At 40.1% G+C, this 14,367-nt stretch overlaps 1 protein-coding gene across 1 annotated transcript; it reads right to left on the bottom strand.

The window, feature by feature from the left end:
- Positions 1-318: 318 nt before the first annotated feature.
- Positions 319-9,378, bottom strand: ACTR6 (actin related protein 6). Its single transcript, XM_005480715.4, has 11 exons — positions 9,101-9,378; positions 8,329-8,446; positions 6,612-6,680; positions 5,132-5,255; positions 4,218-4,353; positions 4,074-4,130; positions 3,310-3,408; positions 3,067-3,145; positions 2,206-2,377; positions 1,498-1,636; positions 319-732 (listed from the first exon to the last, which is right to left on the bottom strand). Exons 1-11 carry the CDS (start codon positions 9,166-9,168, stop codon positions 603-605), a joined length of 1,191 nt encoding a protein of 396 aa, XP_005480772.1. The 5' UTR covers positions 9,169-9,378; the 3' UTR covers positions 319-602.
- Positions 9,379-14,367: the final 4,989 nt, after the last annotated feature.

A 14,367-nucleotide genomic window follows, 5' to 3' on the forward strand; every position in this document is an offset into this window, starting at 1 on the left:
AGGCATTGTTTAAAATGAAAACCAAACAAAAAACTACACAACCTACTAAATTAAAAACCGTTTAGAAAAATGAATTGTTCAAATTACTCTTTTCTCAAAACCTAAGCATATTGTCAATAGCAGCGGTCACATTTCAAGTATATTTCCCTCATAGCTACTGACTAAAATAACCAAAAATAAAACTCATGTATTTCTTTGCAGGAAAGGCTCCTTCTAAGATACATTTAATGCCCTTTCAGTGGAATATGTGAGGTAGAATAATACTCATTTTGAAAAAAAAAAAAAATTTCTTCTCACTATGTATTAGCATCACACCAATACAAGCACTTGACATTTTTATTGCCTCATGCACTGAGGTGTTCTGCAATAAAAATACAATGAAGCCATCAGAAAAGATAAAAACATAATGAAATTACAGTGAACATATTACTTCATAGTATTACGCTTGTAAAACTTTATTTCTAAACTCTTAACTTTTTTTCTCAACCCAATTCAATACAGGAAAGCTAAAACACAATCCTAGCTGATGGAAAAGAGGTTGTAGTTCAAAGAATTCCATTCTAAGTAAATCAATGGAATAACAACATATCCAACTATGCCACCTATATATCAAATTTTTCTTCACAGATATTGTGTCCATGTTCTTCATAGTCTTCTCTAGTTACTATCATGTCTTCAAAATCATCATTTTCAGAAATGAGCTTCCCACCTTCCCAAGAATAAGTGATAGGGCTGGAAAATGAAAGTTATTATTACTCCTCGATAGATTCATTTAAAATAGAAATATGCAGTGATGATTTCCAAGACTTTTATTTAGCCATACCTATTTAAACTACATTTTTGATTGCTAAATCAAACCATCCAGCTCCAGAGAAGTTACGAGACGAAGTCTGAAACTTTAGCAGGGCTAGCTGACTTGGGTTTTAAAAAGGGGCCTGTTTGAATGCAGGTGTGAAGAGGGAACAACATGGATATGCTTTATATTTACTTTGCACAGATAATAATTCTTTAATAGGATTTAAAAATACTCCTTAAAAATGCTTTTTTAAAAGTAGACTTTTTTGGTATATTCAAAATGTACTTATTTTGTCTCCACTCCTTCTGCAAAGATGTTACCCCTCCCTAACCTCTGAAGTGGTTTATTAATTATGACTTGGCAGCTTTCAGATGCTGAAAATTCTAAGTAAAAGACTCAGTTCTAATCTTACATAGTTACAATACAGCCTTAATTATCTGTTTGCAGTAAAAAGGCTGACCCTAAAAACACTTCCGTAACTTTATTAGGTAAAGTACAGAGCAAGCAGGTGATCTTTAGTTTATTTTGTTTGTCTGAAAATACTCTGATTTAAAACATTCTCTTGCACAGTTTTTGTTCACTTAATATTTAAATTAATGCCTTTACTCAATCTACCTTCTTAATCAGCAAAAGAAACCCTACTTTATTGTTTGCTCTGCTAGAAAGATAAAGCCCCTTCTATGTATTAGTTTAGGACTTACTTTTCAGGAAGAACAACGGAAACATCATAGTCAGTTGGCGTAAGACATCTAACTTCAGAATAAACCCGATCTCTGAAGCCTGGAAAAAGGGTGTTTCCCCCAGTCAGAACTATGTTCTTGAAGAAATGAGGCTGCATTTCTGTAAAATAATTAAGTAAATATGTAGTTAAGAGATGGAACATATATCTAAAGATTAAAGGTGGTAATATTTCCAATTTTGTTATGAATTTAAACAGAAGTAATAAATATGCGTACAAAAAATTTATTATCTAATCAGCATATCAGTTAAATGGAAATATGAGAAGGTGATCAATCACCCTATGTTCTCTCTGATTTCAGAATTTGGCTTTGATAACTACTGTTTTCTTGTATTTATTAAATTTCACATTTGCCAACACAATTCCCCTTTCAAGAGTGATTTTAAATGACACAGGCTTTTGAAGAGTCGTTAATAGCCTAAATGCTGCCATACTTAACATGGCATCATAAAACCTATGAAAATCTTCTTTGTAATAATAATTATCTATACATAATCTATGAAATGAAAGCCTTAGTATTACTTCTGACAAACAGCAGTCAGAAAGGTTTTACTCTTTGATGCTTAAATTACTGACTTTTGGTCAGTTTCACACCAAATGAAACCAAGCCATTACAACATCCCTCCCTGTCCCACTCCCCTGTCCTTTTCAAAACACTTTCAGGATATACCTTCAGGTAAATTCTGAATAGAATAAACAATGGCTTCAGGAATTCCCATCTCTTGAATACCAATATCCGAAGGATGGAAAAGTATTTCTGGAACTGCAAATCTTTCATTTGTTAGACGAAGTATTTGTTCACCGGTCTTGTATTTTCCACTTAACACCATCTCTTCCCTTGGCTAAATTAAAGACATGAATAGTATCCACTGCTTAAGAAAAGAAATCACATCCTAGAAAATTCAGCTGATCCATTTCATGTCTTGCAGAGGTAGGCAGTGTATGCTGCCATTGTCATATTATCTATCAGCAACTCTTTTAAGAATAATGCATACTCCAGTATTAAATCTGAAGTGACTTTGCTCTTACCAACTGCAGTTTTGCCCAAAGCAAAATAAAACTAGGTAGGCATGAGAGTAGCCTTGAAGTATAGGACTGCTTTCAAAACTATGGCTGGCTCAGTAAATGAGATAAAACCGTTAAACTGTCTTCACTGATATTTCAGGCTCTTCTATAACATTGAACTTTCAGCCTTATTTGGGTGTTTAAATGTAATTCAGAGAAACAAAAAAAAACATCAAAGCAGAGAAAACATTTCCTAACTTAATGTTCAAAATCTTAATAATGATATGAGTAAGTTATATGACAGAGCACAAACAGAGACAGCTACAGCTGTTAAATAATAGAATATAAAATGCTATGCTGAAAAAACAGTATTTTGTTGTCATCCCAATTTACTGAGGAGAAACTTTACCAATTAATGCATAGCAAGAAAGATGCTTCAGTACAGTATTATAAAAAAGGGAGTATTTTTAACCTCTCCACTAGACTTGTGCAGGAAACAGCCAAAAAACTTTAGAATTATTATTACCTTACAAAATCCTTTTTTGATTGTGCTGAAGTCTGGCAAAACATAATCTACCATTACAGTATTTTCCTCTCCTTTCAATCTGAAAAATAATGTAAAATTCAACAGAATAAAAAACAAGTTCTAAGTTCCAGCTATTTTATACTAACAAGACTTCTTCAACTTAACTGGAAAGTTTTCTGATTAAGAGTATAGTTTTGTTTGTACAAACAGATTACTCTCCATTTAGTACCATTGCATACATACTTGGCAATGTCCATGTCTTTGTAAAAGTCTTGAGAAACATAACACACATCTTCTTTCACTTGGTTAATTACATGTGTTTCATCCATAACATGTAGCTGCCTGTGAACAACAAAAACCAAAACCACATAAGTTTGAGAATAATTAAGTGTTCCCTTTCCTGTCCAGTTTTGCTCTGGAACTGAGCAACCATTGTTTTTCAGCCGCAGGAAGCTCCTGTCTCAATATCTAAACTTGCATTCAATTTACAAAAGCATTCCTGGCCTACTGGCGCTTAATATTGTCCCGTTTCACAGTTCAGTAAATCCATCAACCTGCATTTGCCCACTGTCTTGCTAACAAGCACAGCTGTAATCCTGCCAGTAGCTCTTTGGTAAAGACCTTTACCTAGATACACTTCCAAGCTGAAGGATCCCAATGAAAGGTTGATCCTACTGCATTTTATTTTGCAGTATTGATATAATCAGTCAGCAAACTGACTGATGATCTACTCAGAAAATATGTCAAGACTTGTATAATTGTGAACACACAGGTAACCTCAACAACTTCAAAAACACTGGCACTTTGAAAAACAACAGCCTAATTCTTCAATCCTAATTCATCTTGATCTTAAGGTCAAGATGGTAGCTAGCAGATTATAACAGACAAAAAATTCCCTTCTCCTTTAAACAGCAATTAATCTAAAATTCACAAAACCAGTAAGAATACCCCATAAACTTTTAGCTCATTTCATACCAAGTTTCAGAGTGAAAATTAAGATGCTTTACCTGTAAGAGATGATCTCCTTTAGATGGTTGGTTAAGAGTTTCCCTCCAACATTAATCCTACAGAAAGAGAGTAACATGAGAAATTCTGTCATTAACTTCAGGCACAGCAAACAGTTCTTCTAGAAAATATATACTGCAGCATACCTGATGATTGCCTCTTTTTTCTTTTTACTTCTGCAGTAAGGTACAATGTGGGTAAAAGAGTATCCGCTATCCACGATGATACAACACAGCTCAGATGGATTATCCCGGAAATACCTGTGTGCACTAAGAGCTCCAGCTGAAATAAAAAAAAATTGAATTCCATTTTTATATGAACATTTAGAATTCACAGTGATATGAAGGTGTACTTGCTTCATATTTTAAATGCCTTTGACAGACTTTCAAGACCTCAATACATAGTAATACAGCCACTGCATTAATTCATTTTGGCAGTGGGTAAAATTAAGTGTTATATATGGTCCTATTTAATCTTTTTCAGGAATTCCAGTCCATGTTCCATTTCCTCTAAAGTCTAATCACACTGATCATGCTACATACTTACCAAACTTATCAAAAGGACTATCCTGTGTCCAGTTACCTGTCTGAAGGGTAGTATGGTTTTTCACACATTCCCTTTGAGACACAATACATTTCATAATCATAATGCTGTATTTTATTTGCTAACACATAACAAAACCAAACAAAAAACCAATCCTGCACCCCTAAAAAAGGAAAGCTATCAAAGACTTCATGCAAAGTTTTGGTAGAATTCTTCAAATGTTATCCTGTTTCAAAATCCACCTGTTATTTCTGTCATCCTTACTCTCCTCAAATTTCCTGTCCTTATATACCATGACACTCTTTAGGAAGTAATACAAGAGTACAGCTAGAATTTGTAAAACGTACAATTTTTAAAATGTTTAATCCACTTTTATTCAAGAGCCAGGAAGCAACTGAAGTAATAGTTTTTACTATGTATATATATATGTGTGTGTGCATGCGTGCTTGCTAATTCATTTATTTAAAGAGTTAAGCTTCAAAATACATAAATGCAAACTGGAAGGAGACATACTCACCATTTACTCGAAGAACAGCTTGAAATTGATATTCTTCAAATAGAATTTCATTCATAGATTCTTGTATTGAAGTGAAGTTAAAATAAGGTTCGGTAATAATTATATTGGTATCTACAAAATCCACCTATAAAAAACACATTAAGATGGTCAGTACATAAAAGTCAAAAATTAATTAAAAATCCATTATCATCTTTTGCAGCAGTGGAAGATCATGTAAATCTGAAGTCATGATTACCACTTGGCACATCTGTTTGTAGAAGCTAAACTTAGAATGTTTTGGCTTTTTTAAAGGCTTCATGATCAGTGACACAAATTTATCTAATTAATGGGTAAAAAGCATAATAGAAGGCAACACTTTCATATCCTGATTCTGTTCCCATCCTTACAAATTGTAATTCAACATTTTAAAGAGATACCACAAAGGAACACTCCATTTTTAATGTAAAATACTTTACACTAATCCTGTCAGCTACAGAAAAATAAGTCTCCTTGACAGCTCAGCACTTGCACCACAGCTTACTTGTCTAATAACCAAAGCCCTGTACAGTGAGGAATCAATAATAAAACTCCTAGTGGCCTCTGCTGAGGCCAGCAAAGGATCCTGGATTTTCCATGTTCACCAGTATCTAAAACACTGTTAGAGAGGACTTAATACGGTTACTTCAATCATAACTGGATATGGCCCTAAAAAAATCACCAGCTGTATCTCTCTGTAGACTTCACTTGTGAAGAAGAATTAAAAACAAATTCTCAAAACCATAATTACATTGAATACAGTTCCAAAACCATAATTACATTGAATACAGTTCCAAAACAAAAATGGAATTTATGTATCAAAAGCCAGCACTTTATATTTTAAATATAAAAATGTACAGAGACCAAGTTGATTTGAGGGATTACTTTCATTCTCAGTATGCAGGTGTTGGAAAAAACTCAAGAATTTCCAGAAAACGCAACATTTTAAAAAGAAAAAAATTAAAAGAAATCCCTAATACACTTCCTGTGCTAAATTCAGCTTGTGTGATATGAAAAAAATTAAGTATCAGATATTTATATTTTATACATTTAAGTTATTCAGAGGTAGAAAATGGCTAGCCAAAGATGATTACTAAATGTGTATGTATTTTGGCCTACTGACCCAGCTCATCCCTCCCTTTTACATTTACTATTTCTTGATCTCTTAACTACATTGTATCTGCCTGTGATTATTTTTTATTAACTTGACCTCTTAATTATATTGATATGAATTTCTTATGTGAGCTATACTGAGTACATACCTACAAGACTAAAAAATTTAAATAATTTTCAAAATTCTACACCAGAACTCAAAAACGTTTGCAAAAATTTTAAATCCCTGTGATTTCTAATTGAAGCCACTTTCAAAAAGAACAGTAAGATCACTTGTTCTATTTAATATTTGTTAATTCCATTAGTCAGTATTTAATCTACACAAAATATGTAGTTAAGAAAAGACTCTTACTTGATACATTTCTTTTCCAAAGAGATAATCCCAAACCTGTCTCTGAACATCCCAGTTCACCAAGTAACCCTGTAGGAATTTAGAAACAAATTTACATTATTTAGAAAAAATAAAATCATACTTTAAAAAAAGTCAACAATTGAGACTGGTAATATAAAAAAATGAGAGTTAAAATGTCTAAATTTACATTTTTAGGCTAAGGAGTAAATGCTACATAGGATTAAGGTGTGTTACAAATATTCCCCATTGATACATTGATTGCTGCACTTCAAAAACAATGTACAGTATTGTTTTTGGCAGAAGTTTGTCCGTCTTCCTCAGTGCCAGGGAAGCAAATTATGGAGCTGATTACCTGGAGTGCCACCACCCAGCATGTAGGGGACATACAAGTGATCAGTTCCAGTCAGCATGGGTTGATTACAGCTTGACAAACTTGTTCTTCTGTGACAAGTGCCCCACTGAGTGGAGAAGGGAATGGATGTGAATGCTGTCTACGTGGACTTTACCAAAGTCAGGAAAGTCTTTGACAGCAGTTCTCACAGCATTCTCTGGAGAAGCTGGCTGCTCATGCCTTGGGTGGATGAACTCTTTACTGGGTAAAAGACTGGCTGGATGTCCAGTCCAGAGAGTGGTGCTGAATGGTGCTACATCCACTTGGTATCCCATCACCAGTGGTGTTCCCCAGAGCTCAGTATTGGGGTCCCTGTTATCAACAATGTGGGCAAGGGAATCAGGTGTACCCTCAGTAAATTCACAGAAGGCACTAAGTTGGGTGCTTGATCTGCTGGAGGGTAGAAAAGCTCTGTAAAGATTTCTGGATGGGCTGGATTGATGGACTGAGGACAATCTTATCATGTTCAGCAAGGCCAAGGGTAAGGTCCTGCACTTGGATCACAAAAACCCATGCAGCACTGCTGGCTTGGGGCAGAATAGCTGGGACACTGCCCAGGGGAAAAGGACCTGGGGGTGCTGGTTGGCAGCCACTGAGCATGAGCCAGCAGTGCCCAGAAGGTGGCCAAGAAGGCCAAGAGTACCCTGGCCTGTATCAGCAATATCAGCCAGCAGGACCAGGGCAGGGATTGCCCTCATGCACCAGGCACTGGTGAGGCCATCCCTTGAATCCTACTTTCAGTTTTGGCTCCCTCCCAACAAGAAAGGCATTGAAGGACTGAAGCAAGTCCACAGAAGGGCCACAAAGCTGGTGAGGTGTTCAGAGAACAAATCCTGTGAGGACCAGCTGAGGGAGGCTGTCTACAGAAATGGAGGCTCAAGTGGGACCTTACTGCTCTCTGCAGTGACCTCAGAAGAGGTTGTAGTGATGTGGTGGTTTTGTCTCTTCTCCCAGATAACAAGTGACAGGACCAGAGAGAATGGCCTTAAGCTGCACCAAAGAATTTTAGACTAGAAATATTTTCTCACCAGCAGGGCCATCAACCACTGGCAGAGGCTGCCCAGGGAACTGGCTGTGTCACCACCCCTGGAGGTATTTAGATGTGCAGATGTGGTACTTGGGGACATGGACAGTGCAAGGTTAACTTTTGGACTTGATGATCATAAAGTGTTTCAACCTAAACACTTCTATGACTGTTAAACTTCACACTGCTGACTGATTCTTGTATGATACCACATATAACCTTGCAGTTGAGACATACAGTATGAAAACTATTCCTTAGAACAATTTACACTGGGCTTTAATGTTAAACTGAAGATATCTTACTTTCTGAAAGGGAAGAATATAAAAAAGACCAGAGGGATCCTTAATTTCATCCAGTTGATTTGCCGTAAACGTTTTCAAGCGTGCAGTCTTTGACCTGAATTGACAGTTGGGAATAACGCTGGAAAAGATTGGGAAGTTTCCTATTAAACATGGTATGAGACACATTCACTTTCTTTAAGCCACTTTCATAAACAGTCTACTTTTAATAATATTTTCGCTGATGTATTTTGGCCTTAGTCCATTAGCTGGAGCCAGTCGTGAGGGAAATCTTTAATTTCTGACAACTCCAGTACAGACAAGACACTTTTTGGAAAACCAAGTACCACCCCCACCTCCGCCACCGCCTGCAAGCAGGAAGAGCGCCAGGGGCTCTCCCCCCACCCCGGCCGGTGTGGCATGGTGTGACACAGAGGGGCACGGTGTGACACACAGGTGGACAGTGTGACACACAGGTGCACGATGTGACACGGCGGGGCACGGTGTGACACAGGGACACGGTGTGACACAGAGGGGCACGGAGTGACAGAGTGTGACACGGCGCGGCACGGTGTGACAGCGGGGGACGCGCTGTGACACAGAGGGTCTCAGTGCGCAGCGCGGCGCAGGGGCGGGGCGGGGCGGGGCCAGGCCGCGCCTCTCCGCGGCGTGCGCAAGCGCGCTGCGCGCCCGCGCGCCGGTGAGTGACTGTGGGGCGCGGGGCCGGCGGAGAGCGGCGGCGGCGAAGCCATGAGGGGACGCCCAACGCCCGCCCCGCCCCGGCCCGGCCTCTCACCTGACGTTCGCGTGGCTGTAGCCGATCTTGGCGTTGTAGGCGCCGTTATCCAGCACCAGCGTCGCCATGTTCCCCACGGCGCCACGGCCGCCGCCGTCCCAGTATAGATCCGCCACCGCCGTGGATCTGTACGGTGACCATAGAGCGGAGGAGCAGCGCGCGCGTGGCCGCGGGACGCGGGAGTGCCGGCAGCGCTCCGCCTCTGCCGCGGGGCGCGCGCCCTGCCCGTGACGCTGGCGGGAGCCATTGGCCGGGCGTGACCCGGCAGCGCTCGTCACACGGTGGGCGGGGCGGTGACGTGGCGTCACCGCGGACAGCGCCCGGCCCGGAGCACGGCTCCCCGCCTCCGTCAGCCCCGCGGGGGCGGCACCGACGGCTGCGGACGAGGCGGGGGTGGGCGGGGCGAGAGCCCGGTGTGGCGGTGGTTTAAAGGTACACACTGCCTCGGGTGACCTTGCCGGCTCGGGATGCTGCGGTGCGGGAGCGCCGCGCCTCGGAATAAAGGTGCTGAGTGACGATGGCATTGAGAAGTGCGCAGCAACACGGGCCTGGGCTGAGTAAGAATGTGACACAGTGGAAAGGGAGACAACTCTAAATTCCATCATCATTGTTTTACTGTTACAGAATCACAGAATCAATTCGGTTGGAAAAGACCTGAGATCACTGAGTTCAACCTATGACTGAACACCATGGCACTAATGCATGGCCTTTCTTTAAACACCTTCAGGGGCGGTGACTCCACCGCCTCCCTGGGCAGTCCATTCCAATGTCCAATCACCATTTCTGTGAAACAATAACAACAAGTTCTGGTGCAGTTTAAGAGTAAGTCCTTGCATCCTGTCCCTGGTTGTCTGGGAGGAGACCAGCCCCCAGCTGCCTACAACTTTCCTTCATGTAGAAAGTCTTTCAAAGCATGCATAATTAACACTTCTATTATAAATAGTATGGAAAACAGTGCTATTGGAATTCACTGTTGCTGACCAGTTTTTGTGTTATTGAAGTCTGTGTAGTATAGCAGCACACACCTTTGTAGAATCATGGAACCATAGAACAGCACCAGGTGGAAGGGTGCTGAAAGATCATCTGGTCCAACCTTCCATAGTAAAGGGAACCATGATGAGACAATCTAACACCCTGTCCAACACCATCTTGAAAACCTGCAATAGGAGCTCCCTGAGGAATGATTTTTGCAGTGATTGGTTATTCTCAGTGGGCAAAAGTTCCTTATATCAAGACAAAAGCTCTGCTGGTACAACTTAACCCTTGTTTTTTGTCGTCTTGTGAGGAGAGAGCCTCCATCATTGTAGCCACTCTGTAAGTACCACAATACTGTGATAAGGTCCCCCTGAGCTTCTCCAGAAAAAAAACAAGTCCTTCAGTCCTTCTTCAGTGTGTGTTCTTGAGTCTTTGATCACCTTTATGGCCTTAGTTTGGATGCTCTCCAGTTGTCCACAATTTTTTTGGAACTGGTGGGAGCAGAACTGGACACAGTACTGCAGGTGTGGCCTGAAATGCACCAAGCAGGGTGGGATGATCAAGTTTCTGTCCCTGCTAGCAATGCCCCTGAGGGTGCAACCCAGGATCTGCTTGCTGCAGTGGGGCTCTGCTAAGGGCAGTTCAGCCTGATGTCCATGCAGACCCCCAGGCCCTTTTCCACAAGGCTCTTTCTATAACACACAGCTCTGAGCCTGCACTGTGCTCTGTGGGTATGTATCTCAGGTGCAGCACCTTGCACTTGTCTTGGAGATGAATTTTTCCTCTATTTATATGTTTTATTTGCCATCACTAATTCCTTTGTTGTATTCCAGTAAAACCAGAAGAGCATTACAGTTCTCTATTTGTGTGTAATTGACTTTCGTGAACTTAAAAATAACTTACTCTGTATGATGACTCTTCTCCCTAGCAAATAAAAAATGTCTTTCCACGAGCCGGGATGTTCATTGGAACACATGGCAATCTGCTTTTAGACAAATCCTCTTTATGTGCTTGTGAAGGAAGTGTGTCTTAAGGACAGCTTCCTTAATCCTGACCGTAGCAGATACATTATTTGATTCTTGAGAAGAGGTCACAGGAATTATCAAAAGCCTGTTTTTCAAGTTCAGGGGCTCCTGGGTGCTTTTTAAAGAATGCTCTAGGTTGTTTTCCTTCTTTGCCTGCTGACAGGTATACTCATAGTAAATTTTTGGGTTTGTAATTAAAATCCAAAATACACAAAGCATAGAATAGTGACAAATTTATTAGGTATTCAGTGTTACAGAGAAACATAAAATACTACTCTTAAAACTGCATAACTTTATCCTTTTACTAATATAAAGTTATTCAAATAATTGTCCAGATTCAAAAAGTCCTAATATCTATTGCTAACTTTTGCCTTGTGAATATAAAAGTGAAAGCTAGATTTTAGTAAATTAATGTTTGCCTTCTAAATATTAGCTCCAGCTCTATGAAGCTTCATCTCTTATCATCCAATGACTTGTTAGGAGTTACTTTTGCTTTTTTCCTTTTTTTTTTTTGTCCTAGGATGTAGGACAAGTGCCAGGCTTTTAAGAGTTTACTTAGATTTACATGAAGTGGTTGATATACATAAATATTTCAAATGTCTTCAAACTAAAGTTGGTGTATTTACTGTCACTGCTACTTGAGGGCAATTCATACATATTTTTTGAAATTGTTTACACATTCACCCATATATTCCAATGGCACTTGTGATAAGACTTTCTGCTGTTTGTTGGAGAAGGTAGCACAGACCAAGTCAGCCACATAGCAAGGACACAGTGTGACACAGTGTGTCACATAAATAGGAATTTCAAAATCCATGTGGTAGCAAACCTTGTACATTGCCCCTTACAATAGTGAGAATTGATATTTTGTGATGTTCTTTGAATAATGGTACTAATCAGAGTACTTAAGCTTGTACATCTGCATTTGAAGACAGACCATTATCTTTTGCAGTATCTATAAGAAGGTATGCCAGATTTCTCATTCTGCAAGTACTATACAAAGCACTCACTGAAACTTAGCTCAAATTTAGTTTGTTCTCATACATCTCCTACTGCCTTATTTAATGGGGGAAATGATTTTTTAAAAATTGTTTTTTTAAAAATTCTGTGACCTTCATGTTTCTGAAGTTGCTTGAGCTCTAGTTGGTTTTGTGTTTTTTCCTCTCAACTCCATTCCAGTTTTTACAGTTAAGAAATCCCCATGAACACATGAAACTGTGAGAGAGTCAAACTCACTGTGCACACTCTCTACAAAGCACAGGTGCTCCAGTCTGTGGGAACAAACAGCCTCAGAATGACTGAGTGGTGCCAAGTACAGAATTTCCAGTTTGTTTGGAGCATCCAAAGAAAGATTACCTTGAGGAAGAAGTTACCACACTCTTTGCCACAGAGGGCTGTTATCCTGGACTTTGCATCAATGAACAGTGCTCCATGTACCCATGTTTGAGTGATGGTGAAGGGCGGGGTGCTGGTTGAGATGACTGCCTGGTGGAAAATTCCACATCCACGGCTTCTTGAGTGTTCTGTTGAATTCACAAATTCTATTGTGTTTGCATATAGGCCCTAAGAATACCTATGGCAAATACAAGACAATTTTTTTCTTTGAGATCCTTTCAGCATCCTGGATATGCTCACAAGTGGGGTGCTTTTTTAGTGACATGAGGGCCATCTGCTCTGAGAGGGAGAGAACCCAGGAGCTGGGAGGGCTACTGTGGCCAGCAGGGTAGGGCCTTCCTAGCCAGGGCCTGTCCCACCACCCCCAGCCAGGGAGCAAGGCAGACAGGCGTGGGGGTGAAGCCCAGAGCCCAGGTTATCAAGCAAACAGGACAATGAAGCAGGTGGAACATCAAGCACATAAAACAATCCTCAGGTCACAATCAGGATCAGGACTGGTGGGATTAGCAAGAGCCAGACATAGTGTGAGGATCATCATGCAGGTCCATGGTGACTGGGAAGGTCTGAAATGAACATTGTTTCCCTTCTAATTCCCTTCTGGGGGAGGAGGGTGTGGTGTCTGGTGGGTGTTAATCTGTGCATTTTCCTCTGTTCCTCCTCACAGTATGCTCCAGAACATGGGGGTGCAACATGAGGTCACAACTCAAATCAATCCTGCTGGACAGAAATATTTCTGGTCTTCAGTTCTGACATCAGTGAAGAGCGTCAGGACTTCCCCTGTTCTTCCAGAGCTATGCTTGTAGGACACTTGAAAGAGAACATATGGCATGGCCCTGCTTTCCTTGCCCCTTGTATTTTCTCTCTTAATGAGAAGCTGACCCATCATGATGATGAGTATTGTTTCTCCATTATACTGGTAGACTTTTTCCTAATTGAGAAAACTGAACATAAAACAGGCATAAAAGTGTTAGCTTCATAACAGCTTCATACATAGCTCATTCCTACATTATAAATCTCCTTAAGAATATAATGAGGTCAGTATTACACAACTGACTGATTTTTAAATGCCTGGAAAAATCAATTGAAAATGTTCATCTCCTGACCTATTTTTTCTATACTGCTTCATATTTCTGACTTAAAGGTCCTTGGAGTTTTCGTTCATCACTTGTAAATTATTAATGTTATGTATATGAGAAGCAGAGAAAATAGTATCTGATGTCTTTCCTCTGCAGCTCAGTCTCTATTACAGAGGCCCATCTTGTGTATGGAGGTCACATCTGAAACTTTTTCGTTTTCTGACTGATAATTTTTTCTTTTTCTTTTTTTTCTTATTCCAGGTAATGTTTTTAGGATACTTGGTTACCCACCACTGAAATACTTCAAGGTGCCTTTTATGAATGAGGAAGTGCCAGAGGAAAAGGGTTACAAAACCATGTTTGGATGAACAAAACTAACACGAGACATTAATTTCTTAACTGACTTGGAGATTTTGCTACAGCATGAGAGGCTGTTCTCTCAAAAGTAAAATAACTCATAGGCTATAAACTTGTCACAGATACCCAGCAAAATGTAAGCATCTGGGGAACAACCTGATTTTACAAGTCTCTGGGTTTGAGCAATTCGGGTATAAAATATAAATATGTGTGTGTGTGTGTAAATGTAAATTTCTTGCCATAGCATTGTAAGTTTCTGCCGGTAAGCTCTTTATCTTATCCAGCCTAGTGTCTTTTCTGTGGTGCTGTAGAAGCTGCAGCTCTCCTATCTTTGTGCTTGGCCGCGGTCAGGCCCAGGCAAAGGTGTGATGGTGCTGGGACACGCTCCACAGGCGGGAGAGGGATGGAGCCACAGGCGGGGATGCAGAGACAGCTTCCA

Source organism: Zonotrichia albicollis, chromosome 4 (genome assembly GCF_047830755.1).
Source record: "Zonotrichia albicollis isolate bZonAlb1 chromosome 4, bZonAlb1.hap1, whole genome shotgun sequence".
NCBI classification, from domain to species: Eukaryota; Metazoa; Chordata; class Aves; order Passeriformes; family Passerellidae; genus Zonotrichia; species Zonotrichia albicollis.

Bases quoted from the DNA above. Each gene is read 5' to 3' on its own strand.
- ACTR6 (XM_005480715.4), bottom strand. From the start codon at position 9,168: ATGGCGACGCTGGTGCTGGATAACGGCGCCTACAACGCCAAGATCGGC. The intron at 3,409-4,073 runs GTAAAGCATCTT...TGTTGTTCACAG, and splicing joins AAGGAGATCATCTCTTACAG to GCAGCTACATGTTATGGATG. The intron at 1,637-2,205 runs GTATATCCTGAA...ATTATTTTACAG, and splicing joins TATTCAGAATTTACCTGAAG to AAATGCAGCCTCATTTCTTC.